The sequence below is a fragment of the Carcharodon carcharias genome, chromosome 21 (genome assembly GCF_017639515.1).
Source record: "Carcharodon carcharias isolate sCarCar2 chromosome 21, sCarCar2.pri, whole genome shotgun sequence".
Classification (NCBI taxonomy): Eukaryota; Metazoa; Chordata; class Chondrichthyes; order Lamniformes; family Lamnidae; genus Carcharodon; species Carcharodon carcharias.
Window position 1 is genome coordinate 42329434 of NC_054487.1, and position 22573 is coordinate 42352006.

Consider the following 22573-nt stretch of genomic DNA (forward strand, 5'->3'; position numbering starts at 1 on the left):
GCCGAGAAAATCTGACTGCAGATGCGTTGTCAAGAGTTTGAAGCTTAAGGGAAAATTGGACATTTAAAAACCTGTATACTGGACTGGAATGATTTCTGTTGATAATATATACACAAATCCTTGATATGTTAATGCATGCATCTGGTAATGTAACTGTGAGATTATGTAAGATGGGTTAAGAAAATGAAACCATCTTTTTAAATTATGACAGTTCATTTTTTAATGGGGGGGATGTCAGGAAGATATAACGATTTTAATAATGTTATTGAAATTTATTGTAGAGTAACAGTGGGGTGTCTATGGGTCTTTGTCTGTGGGTGTATGTATGTGTGGCTTAATTGAATTAAAGGTAGCTGTTCTGAAGGCTTTGATGTGTTAGAAGAAAAGCTAGGTTTGAAATGTTAAGTAGGTAGACTGTCAAGGGAACATTTGCAATTTTAAATAAACCGGACTAGCTTGAATTCAAAAGAATGTGAAATGTTTCACCTAGCCAGAAGTTAAAAAACAGTGCATTTGTTTTTCCCAAAAGATTGGTAAAACTTAGTACTATGAGAGATTTTTATTATTAGAGAGGTAAAGTCCAACGACATAGTGAAACAATGGGAATTTGCATTCAAAGGGAGAAAAAATGTATAGAGGAGTGAAGGTTGTGTGTAAGGGGAGGCATACTAAGATCTTACAAGTGTGAAAAGCCTCCAGCAACTAAGCCTCAAGCTGCTGTCAACAAAGAACTGAGGTTAAGAAAACTCACATTGAATTGGATTGCTCAGGATATCGTGTTTCTTTGCCTGGGTCTTTTAAAATCCATGTGTCTTACTATTGCCTTAATGTTGAAGTGTAACTGGGAGTTAGATTAACTAGGGGATTTAGAAGTTATCATTGTAGTAATTTGTAGATCTATGTATGTACTTAATCATTTCTTGTTTTAAAAATGGTTTAATTTAGTTTTGTAAGAAACCTATAAGACTCTGTGATCTTATTATTACTGAATTCCAGGCACGCATCCGAAATTTATTCAAATTGCAAAAGTTGTAACAATTTCAAATTTCCCTTTGAGATTTGAGCAGTTCAGCATTTATCATCAGCTGTGCCATAACATAACACTCCTGTAAAGCACCTGGGATATTTTAGTACATCAAAAGCACTATATAAATTGTTGTATTATAGTTTTGTACAGCAAGGGGAGTTCCTGAAAGTTATTGATTAGAAGGTAAAATGAAAACTTCTCCAATTGTTGATTCATATGGGAATGAACTGGGAATCCTGGCAAATACCAACTTCAGCCTGGACAATCTTTGAGCATCCAAAGAAGAGAAGCAGGCAACATCTATCAATAGCAGAAAAGTCCCAATGAATATTAAAATTGCAACATGAAATTTGTCAAAACAGTTTTCCTTCTTGAATCCATGCTCAAGGTTACAATGACTGGGCTTTCTCTAGCCCACGTGCATCATCAGGGGTGTGAGTTATGCACTGTGAGGTGCACAAGTGTGAAGAGAGAGTAAGACCGAGAAGAGACTTTAGCATCAGATACCCAGAACACCAAGCTGGCTATCAAAAGATTCTCAGTGTTGGCCTGTGACACCAAATGCTCTGTTCTGAGGCTGGTAGGGAAACTTAACTTAGGAAAACTGGTGGAAAGCATTACTGCGAGACCAGTTATAAGTCTATGTGCTTGCATAAGCCGAGTTCAGACAATATCATCTGCTCAAGTTCCACCCCAACTCTGGGATCACCACATGGAGTATGCCGAGAGTCCATGGACAGAAGGACAATGACAATGGTCTCCCATAGTTCTCATGTTGTTATGACACAGCCAATGGTAAAGGCTCAGTTGTTCAAACCCCAAAGGGAAACTTGAAACAATTGCAAAACAAGCTTGTATAAATTTTGAGATGCATGCCTTGAATTCAGTAGTAATAAGACCACCAAGTCTTATAGATTTTACAAAACTAGATTAACATTTATTAAGAGAAATGGTTTTTAAATACATACATAGATCTACAAATTACTACTATGATAACTTCTAAATCCCCTAACCAATCCAACGTCCAGTACACTTTCATTAGGGCAACAGTAAGACACAGATTTTATAAGAAACATGGTATTCTGAACAAGTTGAATTCCAAGTGAGTTTTCTGAACTTCAGTCCTTTGAAGACAGCAGCTTCATACACAAATGCTGAAGGCTCTTTCACACTTGTAAGATCTAAAAATGCCTTCCCTTACAGTCTTCTCTCCTTTATACATATTTTCCTCTTTAATGCAAATACCCATTGTTTCAATATGTCTTTGGACTTTATTATCAGTGAGATAAAACCCTCTCCATAGCACTGAGTTTTACTAGTAACCTTTGGGAAAAATAAACACTTTGTAAACTTCACCTGGCGAGGTGAAGTTTTGAAAAGAATCTAGTCTGGTTTATCTCAAAATGCAAATATTCCCTTGACACCTATGTTTCTAAACTTCCAATTAACATTTCAAACCTAACTTTTCTTTTAGATCAAAGCACCCAGGTTAGCTGCCTTGAAGTCAATTAAGTCTTACACACACACACAGACATATCCCAATATTACTCTATTTTACAATAAATTACAATAACATTATGAGAATTATATCTTCTTGACAGATGTGCTTACCACACCACTCGTGGGGTGTCCTGGTACCTATTGTATGCCAGGAAGAGTTTGAACCCACATCCACCTGTTAGATCAACTTCCTAAGGGTTGGAGATGAAACAGAGACAGGTAGAACCAGTGTCTCTTTGGAATCTAATCACCTCCAGATGACACACCTGACAAAAGTTTCAAACAAGCAGAGTAATAAAAACAGAAAATGTTGGAAATACTCATCAGGTTTGGTGGCATCTGTGGAGAGAGAAGCAGAGGTAACATTTCAAGTCGATGATCTTTTGTCTGACAGTTCTGAAAAAAATAATCAACATGAAATGTGACCTCTTCTCTCTTCAGAGGCTGCCAGGTCTGATTTGTATTTCCAACATTTCCTCTTTTAAATTTAAACTTTTAGAGTCTGCAGTGTTTTGCTTGTGTCTCATAATTAACAATTTCTGGGAAACTTAGATCTAATACCTCAGCCAGATGTTAGAGCATTCACAGATACCACTGATCTGTAGAAGGCTATTCACGAGTAAAGCCTCTTCAGAGTAAATCTGGAAAATGTCCCGCTCCCCTGATGAGTAGGGTAGTTTTGGACACATTTTCTAATGTTCTCTACTCATCAAACTCCAGTGGGACGTCATGAGAATCCTAATTCTTTGACTCCAGCAACAGGCACTTAAGCTTTCTGTAAATATTTGTGCATCCTCCCACTGTATACGAGGGACTACTTGTACACATTTCAAAGTAGCTTAATTTGGAGAACATGGTGATGAGGTGTTTGATATGACACTTTTCATATTGTTTTTAAAAAAGTGGGCAAAAATTAGAAACAAGTCTTACTGGCTGAGAGTTAAGTCAATATTGCCAGGATGTGATTACAGATGGACATCAAAAGGCTGGCTAGCAAAGAATGCATTTCAAGCATTTAACAGCTGGTGAGCAATCTCTTGTTTTAGCTTTCGGAACTTGTAAAAGGTACTTTCAACAGCAAAGCAGTGAATCTCATCATAATCATCAACATAATAAGACTATACACCCCTCGATAAACTTAACGCGCGTTTTTTTGTCTGAACGCATTCCTTCCTGGAGATGAATGTGTCAATCGCATCTCTATAACGATTAACTATAGAGCAGTTTCACGGTGAAACGCTGCCTCCTTTCGGTTGAAACGGCCGGAATTTTAATGGAAAAAATTGGTACAGGAAGAATTAAACCTAACCAATTTTAGTACGCAGATAACACAAGAAAACCCAGCCAGAAAAAAAAATAACGGTAGAAAAGCTAGAGGAGTTGTTACATTGCACACAATTCAATTTCGCCTAAATCACAAATACGGTCTAAGGTAGCTGAAGGGCCAAGCCCTACATGAGCAATGACAGGTACAAAATGCTGAGTGGAAAGTTACCAAATTATCATTCAGCGCAACTCACGGGAATGACTTTTGTTTTCTCTCATTAGAAGTTCGGAGCATTAAGTGTTGATCAATTCAAACAATTCATAACGCATATAAAATCGCATTCCTTTTTAAAATTATGCAACCTTGACATCTATAACAGACAGCGGAAAGAATGGCAGGCAGGGTATACATCTTTTTAAATAAATGTTAAATTAGTGAGTGTGCAACTTGAGTCACATCATCAAAAAATCCCCACAAGTAACTCTGAGCTTTCAGTTTCATTTCCCAGTTTCAGGGTCGATGTTGAAACGAATCGAAAAAATGCTCCGTCTGTAGTAAGGGGTTACATCTTTTCTCCCTCAGGTTTGCAATTGTCAGGGATTATGAAATAGTTGGCTGGAGGGTGGGGAGGGAAAGAGAAAGACTCTTCTCTGTATTTACAGGTGGAAAGCCGTTTTATAACATATTTGAAAAGAAATAAGAAGCCTCCACTCTTACGTAGGACATTATAGCAAACACTAAGCGGCAGGGTAGAGTTTTTCCAGGTATTTTTATTTCTGTTTTGGGTAGAGAAATTAACGGGTGAGCAGGCGGTCAGTTTAACTGATCGGAGGAGCCAAATGGCAAATTACAGAGCTGAGCTTCAGGAAGCGGATCCACCCAGGCAGCAGCAGCTCCTCCCACTCTGTCCCCTCCATCAATGAAAGCCCAGGCTGAGCAGCAAATCTGGACCAGCACGCTTGCCCATTTGGACTGTAGGCTGCGGCGGGAAGGGTTTGAGCCCACATCTACCTGTTAGATCAACTTCCTAAGGGTTGGAGATGAAATGGAGAAAGGTAGAACCAGTAAGATAGAAGCAAAATATTGCAGATGCTGGAAATCTGAAATAAAAACAAAAATAGCTGAAAAAACTCAGCAGGTCTGACAGCATCTGTGGAGAGGAAGACAGAGTTAACGTTTCAAGTCCGTATGACTTTTCATTAGAACTAAAGAGAAATAGAAATGTGGTGAAATATAAGCTGGTTGAGGGGGTGGAACAGTTGGAACTGGATAGAGAACTAGTGATAGGTGGAGGCAAAGGAGAGATTGTCAAAGATGTCATTGACAAAAAGGTCAAAGGGGTGTCGACGGTGGTGATATTAGCTAAAGGATGTGCTAATGGTGACATTAAGGGTAGAAAGCAGGATGAGCAAGTGACAAATGGCCCTAGTCGGGGTGAGAGGTGAGAGGGCGGGGGGGGTGGGGGGGGGAGGATCTAAATAGGCTAAAAGGTGGAGATAAAACAATGGATGGAACCAAATTTAAAAATAATAGAAATAGGTGGGAAAAGAAAAATATATAATAATTATTAGAAAAAAGGGATCAAAAAGGGGGTGAGGATGGAGGAGAGAGTTCATGCTCTGAAGTTGTTGAACTCAATATTCAATCTGGAAGGCTGTAAAGTGCCTAGTCGGAAAATGAGGTGCTGTTCATCCAGCTTCACTGGAATAATGCAGCAGGCCAAGGACGGACATGTGGGCATGAGAGCAGGGTGGAGTGATGAAATGGCAAGCGACAGGGAGGTCTGGTTCATGCTTGCGGACAGACTGAAGGTGTTCTGTAAAGCGGTCACCCAGTCTGCGATCCTCCATGTAGAGGAAACCACATTGGGAGCATCAAATGCAGTAGATAAAATTGAGGGAAGTGCAAGTGAAATGCAGCTTGACTTGAAAGGAGTGTTTGGGCCCTTGGACGGTGAGGAGTGGGGAAGTAAGGGGCAGGTGTTGCACCTTCTGCGGTTGCATGGGAAGGTGCCATGGGAGAGGGTTGAGGTGTAGGGGATGATGGAGGAGTGGACCAGGGTGTCCCGGAGGGAATGGTCCCTACAGAATGCCGACAGGGGGGGGGCTGAAGGGAAGATGTGTTTGGCGGTGGCATCATACTCGAGTTGGCGGAAATGGCAGAGGATGATTGTTTGAATGCGGAGGCTGGTGGGGTGATAAGTGAGGACAAGGGGGACCCTATCATGGTTCTGGGAAGGAGAGGAAGGTGTGAAGGCAGATGCCCGGGAGATGGGCTGGACACGGTTGAGGGTCCTGTCAACCACCGTGGGTGGAAAACCTTGGTTAAGGAAGAAGGAAGACATGTCAGAAGAACTATTTTGGAAAGTGGTATCTTCGGAACAGATGTGACGGGGGCAAACAACTGAGAGAATGGGATGGAGTCCTTACAGGAAGCAGGGTGTTTGGAGCTGTAGGTGAGGTAGCTGTGGGAGTTGGTGGGCTTGTAATAAATATTGGTGGACAGTCTATCACCAGAAATTGAGACAGAGAGGTCAAGGAAGGGAAGGGAAGTGTCAGTGATGGACTATGTGAAAATGATGGAGGGGTGCAAATTGGAAGCAAAGTTAATAAATTTTTACAGGTCCAGATGAGTGCATGAAGTGGCACCGAAGTAGTCATCAATGTACCGGAGAAAGAGTTGTGGGAGGGGGCTGGAGTAGGACTGGAACAAGCAATGTTCCACATACCTCAAAGAGACAGGCATAACTGGGGCCCATTCAGGTACCCATAGCCACACCTTTTATCTGGAGGAAGTGAGACGAGTTTAAGGAGAAATTGTTCAGTGAGAACACAAGTTTGGCCAGATGAAGGAGAATAGTGGTGGATGGGGATTGTTCGGGCCTCTGTTCGAGGAAGAAGCGGAGAGCCCTCAGACCATTCCGGTGGGGGATGGAGGTGTAGAGGGATTGGACATCCATTGTGAAGAGGCGGCGGTTGGGGCCAGGGAACTGGAAATTGTTGATATGATGTAGGGCGTCAGAGGAATCGTGGATGTAGGTGGGAAGAGGCTGGACAAGGGGGGAGAGAATCGAGTCAAGATAGGAAGAAATGAATTCCGTGGGGCAGGAACAGACTGACATGAATCTGCCTCTTTGGCATCTAATCACCTCCAGATGACACGCCTGACAAAAGTTTCAGACAAGCAGAGTAATAAAAACAGAAAATGTTGGAAATACTCATCAGGTTTGGTGGCATCTGTGGAGAGAGAAACAGAAGTAACATTTCAAGTCGATGACCTTTTGTCTGACAGTTCTGAAAAAAAAATCAATATGAAATGTGACCTCTTCTCTCTTCAGAGGCTACCAGGCCTGATTAGTATTTCCAACATTTTCTCTTTTAGATTTAAACTTTTAGAGTTCGCAGTGTTTTGTTTGTGTCTCAGAGTTAACAATTTCTGGGAAACTTAGATCTAATACCTCAGCCAGATGTCACAGCATTCACAGACATAACTGATGTATTTTAGAAGGCTATTCAAGAGTAAAGCCTCTTCAGAGTAAATCTGGAAATCGTCCCGCTCCCCTGATGAGTAGGGTAGTTTTGGACACATTTTCTAATGTTCTCTACTCACCAAACTCCAGTGGGACGCCATGAGAATCCTAATTCTTTGACTCCAGCAACAGGCACTTAAGCTTTCTGTAAATATTTGTGCATCCTCCCACTGTATACGAGGGACTACTTGTACACATTTCAAAGTAGCTTAATTTGGAGAACATGGTGATGAGATTCTACCCATATCAGGTGTTTGATATGATACTTTTCATATTGTTTTTAAAAAAAGTGGGCAAAAATTAGAAACAAGTCTAATTGGCTGAGAGTTAAGTCAATATTGCCAGGATGTGATTACAGATGGACATCAAAAGGCTGGCTAGCAAAGAATGCATTTCAAGCATTTAACAGCTGGTGAGCAATCTCTTTTTTTAGCTTTCGGAACTTGTAAAAGGTACTTTCAACAGCAAAGCAGTGAATCTCATCATAATCATCAACATAATAAGACTATACACCCCTCGATAAACTTAACGCGCGTTTTTTTGTCTGAACGCATTCCTTCCTGGAGATGAATGTGTCAATCGCATCTCTATAACGATTAACTATAGAGCAGTTTCACGGTGAAACGCTGCCTCCTTTCGGTTGAAACGGCCGGAATTTTAATGGAAAAAATTGGTACAGGAAGAATTAAACCTAACCAATTTTAGTACGCAGATAACACAAGAAAACCCAGCCAGAAAAAAAAAATAACGGTAGAAAAGCTAGAGGAGTTGTTACATTGCACACAATTCAATTTCGCCTAAATCACAAATACGGTCTAAGGTAGCTAAAGGGCCAAGCCCTACATGAGCAATGACAGGTACAAAATGCTGAGTGGAAAGTTCCCAAATTATCATTCAGCGCAACTCACGGGAATGACTTTTGTTTTCTCTCATTAGAAGTTCGGAGCATTAAGTGTTGATCGATTCAAACAATTCATAACGCATATAAAATCGCATTCCTTTTTAAAATTATGCAACCTTGACATCTATAACAGACAGCGGAAAGAATGGCAGGCAGGGTATACATCTTTTTAAATAAATTTCCCACTTTCAGGATCGATGTTGAAACGAATCGAAAAAATGCTCTGTCTGTAGTAAGGGATTACATTATTTTCTCCCAACTGAATTGTTATTTAACCTCAGATTTGCAATTGTCAGGGATTATGAAATAGATGGCTGGAGGGTAGGGAGGAAAGACTCTTTGTATTTACAGGTGGAAAGCCGTTTTATAACATATTTGAAAAGAAATAAGAAGCCTCCACTGTTACGTAGGACATTATAGCAAACACTAAGCGGCAGGGTAGAGTTTTTCTAGGTATTTTTATTTTTGTTTTGGGTCGAGAACGTAACGGGTGAGCAGGCGGTCAGTTTAACTGATCGGAGGAGTCAAATAGCAAATTACAGAGTTTGGACTACAGGGAGCGGATCCACCCAGGCAGCAGCAGCTCCTCACACTCTGTCCCCTCCATCAATGAAAGCCTAGGCTGAGCAGCAAATCTGGACCAGCACGCTTGCCCATTTGGACTGTAGGTGGCGGCGGGAAGTGGGGGTTGGGGGGGAAGAGAGAACAGTTTCACATCCAGTCCCCCTCGGCCGCCATCTGAGCTACAGAGCAGACAGGCCGGCAGAGGCCTGGGCTCCCTCTTGGGAACAGCAGAGCGGGTATATAAATAGAGAGGTGAGCGCATGATGGCTGTTTAACCTTTTCCAGCTAAAGCTACCGCGGCCTACGGTGAGAGTTTAGCGACAGCAGCAGCCCTGCTGTGATGTAGTATTCGGGGTAAGAGGTGTGGTGAAAGTGGGGGGGGGGGATTACCTTGTAGGAGTCGGTGGCCAACAGGATGTTGAAATCACCGTTGCGACTGTCCATCTCAAGCCGCAAAAGTATCTCCGGAGCAGGTGATAAACGGTTACGAGGAGTGGAGCGGCGCAATAATACGTACGAACTGTTCCAACTCGCACCCTCCCACCACAGCCGAATGGCCCAGCAGCAGCGCGCGTGCCCCTTTTCCCCAGCCGCCAGGAAGCGCAGCGGCGCATGTCACTCTCGCGAGGCTGGGTGGAGAGGGAGATCCTTCCCCGCCCCTTTTCCTAAGCCTCACCGGCTCTGGCTCCGGTCCCACCCCCTTCCCTAAGCCTCACCGGCTCTGGCCTCACCGGCTCTGGCTCTGGTCCCGCCCCCTTCCCTGAGCCTCACCGGCTCCGGCCCCGCCCCCTTCCGCTGGCTTCACCGGCCCCGACCTCGCTTACTTCCGCTGGCCTCACCGACCCTTCCCATTCCCCAGGATGAAGTAAGAGAAGGCCCGATCACATGATCAGGTAGGCCTGTGAGTGGACGGTGGAGGGATGTGGGGAGGACTTATATTAATGTAGCGACATTGAGGACGTCTGAAAGCGCTTTTCAGCTATTGAGGTACTTTTGAAGTGTCGTGTAGGAAAGCTAGCGGTTAAAATGCGTAAAGCAAACTCTCACTGTGATAATAAGCAGATAATCTATTTTTGTGATGTTGACCGAGGATTAAAGCCACGGTAAAAGCAAAAATCTGCGGATGCTTGAAATCCAAAACAAAAATAAAAATACCCGGAAAAACTCAGCAGGTCTGACAGCATCTGAGGAGAGGAACACAGTTAACGTTTCGAGTCCGTATGACTCTTCAACAGAATTAAGTAAAAATAGAAATGAGGTGAAACATCAGCTGGTTTAAGGGGGGGGGGGGGGGGAGGAGGTGGGACAGAGCTGGATAGAGGGCCAGTGATAGGTGGAGATAACCAAAAGATATCATAGACAAAACGACAAAGAGGTGTTGAAGCTATTGATATTATCTAAGGAATGTACTGGTTAAGGGTAGAAAGCAAGACAAGAAAGGTACAGATAGCCCTGGGGGGGGGGGGGGGGGGGGGGGGGGGAATCAAAAAAGGCTAAAAGGTAGAGATAAAACAATGGATGGAAATACATTTAAAAATAATGGAAATAGGTGGGAAAAGAAAAATCTATATAAATTATTGGGGAAAAAAACAGGGGGATCGGAAAGGGGGTGGGGATGTTGGAGAGAGTTCATGACCTAAAATTGTTGAAGGCTGTAAAGTGCCTAGTCGGAAGATGAGATGCTGTTCCTCCAGTTTGCATTGAGCTTCACTGGAACAATGCAGCAGGCCAAGGACGGACATGTGGGCATGAGAGCAGGGTGGAGTGATGATATGGCAAGCGACAGGGAGGTCTAGGTCATGCTTGCAGACAGACTGAAGGTGTTCTGCAAAGCGGTCACCGAGTCTGCGTTTGGTCTGTCCAATGTAGGGGAAACCACATTGGGAGCAATGAATGCAGTAGACTAAATTGAGAGAAGTGCAAGTGAAATGCTGCTTCACTTGAAAGGAGTGTTTGGGCCCTTGGACGGCGAGGAGAAGGGAAGTAAAGGGGCAGGTGTTGCACCTTCTGCGGTTGCATGGGAAGGTGCCGTGGGAGGGGGTTGAGGTGTAGGGGTTAATGGAGGAGTGGACCAGGGTGTCCCAGAGGGAACGATCCCTGCGGAATGCTGCCGGGGGTGGTGAAGGGAAGATGTGTTTGGTGGTGGCATCATGCTGGAGTTGGCAGAAATAGCAGAGGATGATCCTTTGGATGCGGAGGCTGGTGCGGTGATAAGTGAGGACAAGGGGGACCCTATCATGGTTTTGGGAGGGAGAGGAAGGTGTGAGGGCAGATGCGCGGGAGATGGGCTGGACGTGGTTGAGGGCCCTGTCAACCACCGTGGGTGGAAAACTTCAGTTAAGGAAGAAGGAAGACATGTCAGAGCAACTGTTTTTGAAAGTGGCATCATCAGAACAGATGCAACGGTGGCAAAGGAACTGAGAGAATGGGATGGAGTCCTGACAGAAGCGGGGTGTGAGGAGCTATATTCGAGGTAGCTGTGGGAGTCGGTTGGCTTGTAATGAATATTGGTGGATAGTCTATCACCAGAAATTGAGACAGAGAGGTCAAGGAAGGAAAGGGAAGTGTCAGAGATGGACCATGTGAAAATGATGGACGGGTGGAAATTGGAAGCAAAATTAATAAATTTTTCCAGGTCCAGACGAGAGCATGAAGCAGCACCGAAGCAATCATCAATGTGCCAGAGGAAGAGTTGTAGGAGGGGGCCAGAGTAGGACTGGAACAAGCAATGTTCCACATACCCTATAAAGAGACAGACATAACTGGGGCCCATGCGAGTACCCATAGCCACACCTTTTATTTGGAGGAGGTAAGAGGAGTTTAAGGAGAAATTGTTTAGTGTGAGAACAAGTTCAGCCAGACGGAGGAGAGTAGTGGTGGATGGGGATTGTTCGGGCCTCTTTTCGAGGAAGAAGTGGAGAGCCATTAGACCATCCCGGTGGGGGATGGAGGTGTAGAGGAATTGGACGTCCATGGTGAAGAGGAGGCAGTTAGGGCTAGGGAACTGGAAATTGTTGATATGATGTAGGATGTCTGTGGAATCACGGATGTAGGTGGGAAGGGACTGGACAAGGGGAGAGAGAATGAAGTCAAGATAGCAAGAAATGAGTTCCATGGGGCAGGAACAGGCTAACACGGCCAGGGCACGGGGGCGGGCCGACAACTCCCCTTTTGGAGATAGTGGTATGGGATCTTTTAAGTTCACTTGGGAAGGCAGATGGATGGATTGATAGATTTTTCTTAGCCCACGCTGTTAAGGGATATGGGGTAAAGATGAGTATTTGAAGTTAGGTCACAGATCAGCCATAATCCCATTGAATGGTAAAACAGACTTTAGTGGCTAAATGGCTTACTCCTGTTCCTAGATCCCTAAAACAAACAATAATAAAAAATATTTTTAAAACAAACAATAATAACTATGTTGCATTAATAAATGATTGAATCATAATATCATTTTGAATATCAACTATTGCCTCTTCACTCTTCATTGTCTCAAATTGTTTAAGACCTTTCATTTTGACTGAATCAAATAAAGATAACTCTGAAATAAAATAAGAAGTCATAATGGACTTGAAACGTTAACTTTGTTTCTTTTTATACAACTGAGTTTTTCCAACACTTTTTTTGTTTTTATTTTAGATTTTCAGCATCCACAGTATTTTGCTTTAATTTAAGGGTGATCCTGGTTTGCTCTAGTGTCATTATCAGGAAAACAAACTTAATCTTATAAGGTGGCATAGCTAAAAGAAGAATTTAAACGTAAAGCCTAATTTGAACAAAGCCCAAGGGACACATAATCTATATCCTAATCTCATTACCCGTGTCCAGCAGACACTTCCTTGTGATGCTCATCACCTGTGGAACCCATTCAGGCACTGTCTCTGGGTTCTTGTGTGAAGAGGTCATATTCATGGTCCATTAACCCATATCTTGAAGGCGAGAAAACCATTTTGATACATACTTCCAAATTCAAGAGCCAAAGAGAAAAGGTAAAGTTTAAAATAACAAAAAAGAAACACAAACTCATCTATAAATGAAAACAAAAGGAAATCTGAAATATAAAGTTGATCAGCTCCACAGGCGCATATACAGGAAAGCAATCACCACAAAAAGTAACTGTACTGTCTTTGTCAGTATAGCAGAAAGCTACGGATGATTTTTTTAAAGCTCATTTGCCAAGTATCCTGAAAGGGGATCAGCAATTAACAATAACATTTTTTAGTTACTATCCTTTAAAGTAATGTTCCTACATCTATACATGTACAATTTTTATTCCTTTATTTTCTGAAGGTAGTGATTCCTGCTGGGGCACAGATCCACAGACACAGAGCAGTCATCCAGGATTTCACCCACTGGTTCTTCATGTGTGAATCTAGGCACTGAGTTAGTAAATCAAAGGGATCAACATAATAACGTCCAGTCCTTTTGTGACCCAGTTACTGTACATGTGCATTTCTAAATGCACTTGCGCTTAGGAACATGGTACCTGGCCAGTTCTCTGCTCCCTTTTTTTGCGACTGAAGCCAGTTGTAGTAACTCTGCTGCCACTTCGACTAAGGTTGGCAATTGTGGCATCACCCACTCTGGCCAGCCAAAGTACAGTCCCATGATAGCTTAGCAATGCCATGCTCAATCGCCAACAGTTCATGTGTGACTGCTGACAGTGAGTGGCTGCAGAGTGTTCAATTGTGGAAGATGTTACAGCTAAAACTAATGCAACATCCACATATACACACACTACCAGCTAGATAATGACTAGTTGTTGCAGCTGAGATCAGTTAATTCAGACCAGGGATTTATTTCTGATCCCTGGTCTGTATGCCTTGGTGCATAATTAGTAGAGCAACAATAAAATATTTAATAAACTATACACAATTTTCATTTTTAAAACATATGGTCTTAAACTTTCAGTAAAATATGTTTAATTTCAATTGTTACACTGCACATTATTGTTGACAAACTGTATAAAATATTGAAAGTAGCTTGTTGTGTATAAAGAACCAATCTTCTTTCTTTTACACAGTCCCTTTTATATGATTTGACAGCATTGTTGCACAGGGATAGCTGTTGGAATTAAAGATATTTCACTAAAAATAGGAGAGCGGATTTTGGTAAAATAAGGCAGGATCTGGCCAAGGTAGACTGGGAACAGCTACTTGTGGGGAAATCTACAGAAGAGCAGAGTTCAAAAAGGAAATGGGGAGCGTACAGGCTCAACATGTTCTCTCCAGGGTGATAGGAAGGACTAACAAGCCCAGTGAACCATGGATGACCAGCGATATTCAAGATATGATGAGAAGGAAAAGAGAGGCAGTTAGCAGGTACAAGCGGAGCAAATCAGCGGAGGCATTAGTGGAGTACAGAAAGTGCAGGTTGGAGCTTAAGAAAGCAATTAGGACAGCAAAGAGAGGATAAGAGAAAGCTCTGGCTGGTAAAAGTGGGGAAAATCCCAAGATATTCTATATCAATGGGAAGATGATAACCAGGGAAAGAGTTGGGCCCATTAGGGACTAAGGGGGCAATCGATGGGTGAAGCCAGAGGACATTGGTAGAGTGTTGAAAGAATACTTCACATCCATTTTCACCCAAGGGAATGAGGATGGAGGTATGGAACTCGGGGAGGGAGACTGCGAGGTTCTTGAGCAAATTGATATAGGGAGTTACAAAGTATTGGATGTGTTGGCAGGCTTAAAAATGGACAAATCTCCAGGTCCGGATGATTTGTGTCCCATACTGCTGAGGGAGACAAGGGAGGAGATTGCAGGAGTCCTAACCCAAATTTTTAATTCCTCTTTGGCCACAGGGTAGGTGCCAGAGGACTGGAGAACAGCTACTGTGGTTCCGCTATTTAAGAAGGGTTGTAGAGAGAAGCCAGGGAACTACAGGCCAGTGAGTCTCATGTCAGTGGTAGGGAAACTATTGGAGAAAATTCTGAAGGAGAGAATCTGTCTCCACTTGGAGAGGCAAGGTTTGATCAGGGATAGTCAGCATGGTTTTGCCCAACAAATTTGATTGAATTTTTTGAGGAGGAGACCAGTTGTGTAGATGAGGGTAGTGTAGTTGATGTAGTTTATATGGATTTCAGCAAAGTCTTTGACAAGGTCCCACATGGGAGACTTATAAAGAAGGCAAATGCACATGGGATACAGGGTAACTTGATAAGGTGGATTCAAAATTGGCTTAGTTGTAGGAGACAGAGGGTGATGAGAGAAGGATTCTTCAGTGACTGGAAGCCAGTGTCCAGTGGCGTATCACAGAGATCTTTGCTGGGTCCCCTATTCTTTGTCATTTATATAAACAAAATATTTGACTATGAGGGGGGTATGATTATTAAATTTGCGGATGACACAAAGATTGGCCGTATGGTTAACAGAGAGGTTGAGTGTCTTAGGCTACAGGAAGATATAGACGAGATGGTCAAATGGGCAGATAAGTGGCAGATGGAATTTAACCCTGAAAAGTGTGAGATGATACACTTTGGAAGGAGTAATTTGACAAGGAAGTATTCAATGAATGGCATGGCACTAGGAAGTTCTGGGGAACAAAGGAACCTTGGCGTGTGTGTCCATAGGTCTCTGAAGGTGGAGGGGCATGTTAGTGGGGTGGTGAAAAAGGCATATGGGACACTTGCCTTTATCAATCGAGGCATAGATTACAAAAGTAGGGAGATCATGTTGGAGTTGTATAGAACCTTGGTGAGGCCACAGCTGGAGTACTGTGTGCAGTTACGTTCGCCACATTATAGGAAGGATGTGATTGCACTGGAGGGGGTGCAGAGAAGATTCACCAGGATGTTGCCTGGGATGAAACATTTAAGTTATGTAAAGAGGTTGGATAGACTTGGGTTGTTTTTGTTGGAGCAGAGAAGACTGGGGGGGGCGACCTGATCGAGGTGTACAAGATTATGAGGGGCATGGACAGGTTGGATAGGGAGCAGCTGTTTCCCTTAGTTGAAGGGTCAGTCACGAGGGGACATAAGTTCAAGGTGAGGGGCAGGAGATTTGGGGGGGATGTGAGGAAGAATCTTTTTACCCAGAAGGTGGTGACGGCCTGGAATGCGCTACCTGGGAGGGTGGTGGAGGCGGTTGCCTCACATCATTTTAAAAATACCTGGATGAGCACTTGGCAGGTCATAACATTCAAGGCTATGGGCCAAGTGCTGGTAAATGGAAGTAGGTAGGTCAGGTGTTTCTCATGTGTCGGTGTAGACTCGATGGGCCGAAGTGCCTCTTCTGCACTCTGATTCTGAAAAGTTCAAAGCTAACTATATTCTGTATATGGTTTAATAACTTAATTAATAAGTAATATTATTAATGGAGAACATTCACAGAAAAATGGATATTGCTTATGACTATGTGAGGAACAATAGATTCTTAAGTGAGTCAAGAATTTCAAATAACATCATAAACTGTGGGAGTGAACTTTCAATGATTTAGCACTGTCATCATGAGTGTTGAAGTAGTTAGTAACACTTTCAGTTTTGATTTCTTAGTTAAACAGAAGTGAAACTCTGCCAACATTTGGAATGTTCTGACTCAGTGTTACATATAATTTTGTTTATTCTTTCATGTGGGCATCGTGGCAAGGATAGCATTTGTTGCCCATCCCTAATTGCCCTGCAACTGAGTGGTTAGCTAGGCCATTTCAGAGGGCAGTTAATAGTCAACCACATTGCTGTGGACCTAGTCACGTGTAGGCCAGAACAGATAAGGATAACAGATTTCCTTCCCTAAATGGAACCAGATGGGTTTTTTTATCAATGATAATTGTGATGGTCACCATCACTGAGACTCACTTTCAATCCAGATTTATTAATTGAATTTAAATTCCACCAGCTGCCATGGTGGGATTTGAACCTGTGTCCCCAAACTGGGATTCTGGATTACTAGCCTAGTGACAATACCAATACACCATCATCCACCCCATCTTTTCCTCCTTGTTTTTTTTTCTTGGCCCTGTGTCAATGTAATTGGCTCCCAGTCAGACACTTGCAATTGAGCCACAACTAATTTCTTCACTGCCTAAGTTTTGTGGCAAGGACTGACAAGGTAATGACTTGTCCCTTGGTTGTGCAATGGATGTTTGTGCTATGATTTAGGAAAGCACATGTAATGTCCTGTGTGTGCATTCATTTCCTTGTTGTCTTGGGCAGCAGCAAGAGGGGTTTTGGAGCGTTGCTTATTGTCACTATGATATATGGCATGTGCGTTGGTGTCTGCAGAGCTGGTATGTGGTTGAGTCCAAAGCTAGACCACTGAGAGTTTTATTATCGATGAGAATTACTGTTTGAACCCACTGGCAATTATTGTTACCCATCCTATATCTTTTACTCTCCTTTTCAAGTTATTTAATATTTACATGTTGCAGAATCAAAAGTGGTTACAATCTCATTTTTCAAAGCATTGTAGAATAGCAATGATAAAATAGAAAACTATATTTAAGAAAAAGCAATAATTTGAGGAAACTGAAATATGGAATGAAGGGGCAGCAACAGTAACAGTGAGGAGACTAACAAATGGGGGAATCCAAGCTGCTAGTCCTTACTTGAGTTCAGGAAGTCAGTGGTTTCAGGATAGTCAGCATTTGGGAGTCCAGCAAATCAAATAAAATGTGAACATACGAATTGGGAGCAGGATTAGGCCACTCGGCCCCTCAAGCCTTTTCCGTCATTCAGTAAGATCATGGCTGATCTGATTGTAACCTCAGCCCCACAATCCTGCCTGTCCCCGATAACCTTTCACCCCCTTGTTAATCAAGAATCTATCTAGCTTTGCCCTAGAAATATTGAAAGACTCTGCTTCCACCGCCTTTTGAGGAGGAGAGATCCAAAGACTTACAACCCTTTGAGAGAAAAAATTTCTCCTCATCTGTCTTAAATGAGCGACCATTTATTTTTAAACAGCGACCCCACAAGAAGAAATATCCTCTCTACATCCAACCTGTCAAGCCCCCTCAGGATCTTAAAGGTTTCAATGAAGTTGCCTATTACTCTTCTAAACTCAAGTGGATACAAGCCTAACCTGTCCAACCTTTCCTCATAAGACAACCGGTCCATTCCTGGTATTAGTCTAGTAAACCTTCTCTAAATTGCTTCTAACACATTTACATCTTTCCTTAAATAAGGAGACCAGTACTGTACATAATACTCCAAATGTCGTCTCACCAGTGCCTTGTACAACTGAAGCATAACCTCCCAACTATTGTAATCAATTCCCTCACAATAAGTGATAACATTCTATTAGCTTTCCTAATTACTTGCTGTACCAGCACATTAATCTTTTGTGATTCATGCACTGGGATACCCAGATCCCTCTGAATCTCAGAGCCCTGTAATCTCTCACCATTTAGATAATGAGCTTCTTCCTGCCAAAATGGACAATTTCACATTTGCCCACAGTGTGGCTGTGATTTGCCAGATCTTTGCCCACTTACTTAACCTATCTATGTTGAAAAAAGAGACATGACTAAGCTTTTCGTCTTGCACTCATCAGGGCACTCGCAAGAATACCAAAATAAGCGGAAGACAACAGTTTATACTGTGTGTGAAGAGAAAGCTGATTGTTGGCATGTGGCATTGCCATGGAGAATGCATTGATGGTGACTGACAGTTAACTGCCAAGCATTGTTTGAAATTTAAACCAGGCAGCTTGATCCTGGTTGCTCAAGGCATTATGTTGAGAAATGAATCAGCGAATGGCCGTCACTTATTTTGTTTAGCTGAAACAGACGCAATGTATGTGCATGTTCTTTCTATCTGCAAAGAACAGGGCCCTGTCTATTAATATATGAAGTTTCCAGCATTAATTTGCAGACAGAAAGAATATATACATATTTCACCTGTCCTCTTCCCAACTTACTTTCCTACCTATCTTTGTGTCATCAGCAAACTTAGCAACCAGAACTTCAGTCCCTTCATCCAAGCATAAAATGTAAAAAGCTGAGGACCCAGCACTGATCCCTGTGGCACACCACTTGTCGCATCTTGCCAACCAGAAAAGGACCCATTTATGCCAACTCTCTGTTTCCTGTTAGCTGACTCATTTTCTATCCATGCCAGTATGTTACCCCTACATCAAGAGCTTTTATTTTCTGCAATAACCTTTGACGTGGCATTTTATCAAATGCTTTCTGGGAATCCAAGTACAGTACACCAAGTTCCCCCTTATCCACAGCACATGTGACTTCTTCAAAGAACTCCAATAAATTGGTTAAACATGATTTCCCATTCACAAGACCATGTTGACTCTGCCTGATTACCTTGAATTTTCCTAAGTGTTCTGCTATAACATCTTTAATAATCGCTTCCAACATTTTCCCTATGACAGATGTTGGGCTAACTGGCCTGTAGTTTCCTGCTCCCTGTCCCTCCTTTTTTGAATAAAGTAGTTACATTTGCTATTTTCCAATCTGATAGAACCTTCCCTGAATCTAGGGAATTTTGGAAAATTAAAAATGATGCATCAACTTTCTCACTAGCCACTTCTTTCAAGATCTTAGGATGAAGTCCATCCGGAACTGGGGATTTGTCAGCCCGTAGCCCCAACAATTTGCTCAATACCACTCCCTTGGTAATTGTAATTTTGCTGAGTTCCTCCCTGCCTTCCGTTTCCTGATTTACAGCTATTTCTGGGACATTACATTTTATAGCTTTTTACATTTTATATAAATGACTTGGATGAAGGGACCAATCTTACATGTATCCTCTATAGTGAAGAGCGATGCAAAATACCTGTTCAATTCAACCGCCATCTCCCTACTTTCCATTATTAATTCCCCAGATGCACTTTCTATAGGACCAACTTTGTTATCTCTTATTTAAATATTGATAGAAACTCCTACTACCCATCTTTTTATTACTAGCTAGCTTTCTCTCATTTTCTTATTTTTCTCTCCTTATTAATTTTTTTATCGTTCTTTGCTGTTCTTAATATTCTTTCCAATCTTCTGACTTGCCACCTGTCTTTGTGTCTCACCCCTGATGTTCCACAGAAGTGTATTTTCAGCTGGGTTTCAGGATGGCAATTTAAAAATTGATCTCACTGATGAATTCTCCCCAATACTTGGGGTTGCTGAAGCCAAATATTTTCCCCACTGATGCTCAATAAAGATCAGCTAACTGAGTGAAAATCCACAAGTGACTGTGGATCCTCCTCATCTGCATAGCTTATGATCATTGAACCATGTGGCTGACCTGAAACTGATTTCTAATGTGCATGCTGCCAACTTTGTCCGTTACAAATGCTAACAATTCCATTTTCTTAAGTCTATGTAAATGGAAAACCTGTTTCAGTCATGTGTAAAGTGTAATAAAGTTGAAATTTTTTTTATATGTTTGTTTCAGAGATGCAGTCCGTTCAAGAACCAGAGCCGAAAGGAGTGTTTGAATGCCGTTTGTGTGGACTCAGAGCTCCGTACAGCTACCATGGACAGAAACCACCAAATACATGCTCTGTTGTGTTAGTGACTTTTGACATTTATAATAACATGTCATACACTGGCATGTAGTACAGACTCCCTAGTACCTATTTCATAGACTCTTAGAAACTTACAGCACAGCAGGAGGTCATTTGGGTCATTTTGCCTGCGCTGATTCTTTAAAGGAGCAAGCATGCTTAACCTCTGATGTTTATATTTAAAGTATACAATGACTATTTAAAAACTATGGTCTGAAATTCGCTCCACATTTCCACCCAGATATACTCATAATTTGGGTGCAAACCCAGTTATATGGCTTAAGAGATCATGGAATTTTGGGCATATGTAAGTTACCCACGTATCTACAATAAGCCCAACTCTCCTTGACCTTCATCCATCAAACTCTCCATTAAAACACAATTACCGCCCACATAACTGGCCACATCCTAAACTCTCAAACTGGTGGATCTGAACTGTGCCTGTTCAGTAGGGTCTCTCAACATTTTCAGGTGCAGCAAGAAGCAAAATTAATTTTCTGATTGTTTAATTGCAACATCTTGAGGGTGTTCTTCACCAATTTGTTTACCTTAATTTATACTTATTCTAATGAGTATAATCTTACTCTTAATGAGATTGGGCAGGATACTTGGATGTACCTTGACATCGGCAAAATGAGGGCAAAATTGTGCATATTTTCGGATCTAAATTACGGGTTGCACCCAAGGCTTCAGGCCTACACGTTCATTCTTAAACCAGAATGATACTTGGACACCAAGGGTTAAATTATGAGGCGAGATTACACAAACTAGGGCTGTGTTCCCTGGAATTTAGAAATTAGAAATGATTTAATCAAAGCTTTGAAGATATTAAAGGGAATTGATAGGGAACATGGGATAAAGCTATTTATGATGTTTGGATAGTCTTGAACGAGCAGACATAGCTTAAGGATCAGAGCCAGACTTTTCAGGAGTGAATTGAGCAAACACTCATACTCTCAAAGGGTGGTAGAAGTTTGGAACACTCTTCCAGAAATGGCAGTTGATGCTAGACCAATCTGTTAATTTTAAATCTGAGATTGATAGATTTTTGTTATCCAAAGGTATTAAGAGCAAAGGCAGACACTGGAGTTACATCACAGAGCCACTATGAACTCATTGAATGATGAAAGAAACTTGCAGGGCTAAATGGCCTACTCTTGTTCCGATATTGAATCATAAATGTAGAGATAAAGACCGACTGCTCGTGATCCAAAGTTATTCCTTCAGACTGTAAGGAAAAGTCCAGACCGTCTTTAGAAATCTCCCAATAGTTCGTTGGTTATGTAATATAATTGACAGAAGTCCAGGAGTATGTCATGTGTCTGCTCTCTTGGTGTGTGACATTGGCAGAAAAGCAAGAAATTTGCCCAAAAAAAGCAATGAAATCTTGATGGAAAAGATGAGACAGACCTGGCAGACCATGCATCTTTCTATTATATTTAGAAGAATTCCTTTACTGAATCATGCTATCTTTGTAAATAAAGTGTGGGAGCTACATGACCATGCTGATTTGACAGAAGAATTGTCAAGATCTTGCAGTTGATTGTAACAGTGATATATCCCTTCAGTATTGAGGGCTCCTTGTCTTTCCTCAGTTTTATAATCAATGCTTTATTTTAAGTTAGAAATGTAAAACTTCAAGTAACATTTGACCAAAAGCTGTTTTAGTTCAGGGCTACTTTCAGTGATAGTTTGTGCATTTCCTGTGGTCCTGAGTCTTCCCACTTTCATTAAATTAATTTGCAATCATTCTATAGAAACTTAATTAAATAGGCGTTTTTTTTCATAGACTGTTAGAGGAGTGCTACACCATGAATGATCCATTCACCCCTCAAAAGGACACGTTTCTCATCCTTGGTTCTCACTGTCGTCTGTGCAACAGTGCTGTGTGCGTTGGGCAGGTACGTTTGTCAAATAATTGCTTATATATCAGTAATTTAGGAGCAAAACCACTTGGTTCACAAACAAAGTAGACAACAGTATGCAATGTATCTTACTCCCTCTTGGTACTAATGCCAGGGCAAGTCAGATTGCAGTCATCCCCTTCCATTTCCTACTTAGCCTTTTTTTGTACTGCCTTGCCCTGGTGTGGCAAAGAGCCTTCCCCATCCTTAGTTTGCCATGCTGCCACCCCATCATTTTGTTTTAGAATTCCTAAATTGTCTTTGCTGTGCCTTACTCTCACAGGCCTTACTGGACTATGTTCTCTTTCAGACTATTGCACTGCTTCATCTTACACTATTTTCCAGTGGCTTCTCCTATTGAATCATTGCTTACCTCTCTCTTTTTCTTCCTTGTTTCATATCCTATTCTGTATTTACATGTGCTCCCT

At 41.9% G+C, this 22573-nt stretch overlaps 2 protein-coding genes across 6 annotated transcripts in view; one reads left to right on the forward strand and one right to left on the reverse strand.

Moving 5' to 3' along the window:
* nampt1 (nicotinamide phosphoribosyltransferase 1) overlaps positions 1 to 9496 on the reverse strand; it is a 40535-nt gene extending 31039 nt beyond the window's left edge. For both annotated transcript variants that reach the window (XM_041215870.1, XM_041215869.1), the window contains exon 1: positions 9179 to 9496. In XM_041215870.1, the coding sequence (XP_041071804.1) occupies positions 9179 to 9232 (54 nt within the window). In that variant the 5' untranslated portion in view covers positions 9233 to 9496. The remainder of the gene's footprint in view (positions 1 to 9178) is intronic.
* Positions 1 to 22573, forward strand: part of cdpf1 (cysteine rich DPF motif domain containing 1) — a 69401-nt gene that overhangs the window by 45127 nt on the left and 1701 nt on the right. The window contains exons 1-3 of one of the 4 annotated variants that reach the window (XM_041215877.1): positions 9017 to 9040; positions 20130 to 20244; positions 22031 to 22142. In XM_041215877.1, coding sequence (XP_041071811.1) covers positions 20132 to 20244; positions 22031 to 22142 — 225 coding nt within the window. In that variant the 5' untranslated portion in view covers positions 9017 to 9040; positions 20130 to 20131. Of the gene's footprint in view, positions 1 to 9016; positions 9041 to 9467; positions 9776 to 20129; positions 20245 to 22030; positions 22143 to 22573 lie in introns of those variants that run through there. The other 3 variants (XM_041215875.1, XM_041215873.1, XM_041215876.1) reach the window with 3 other exon arrangements.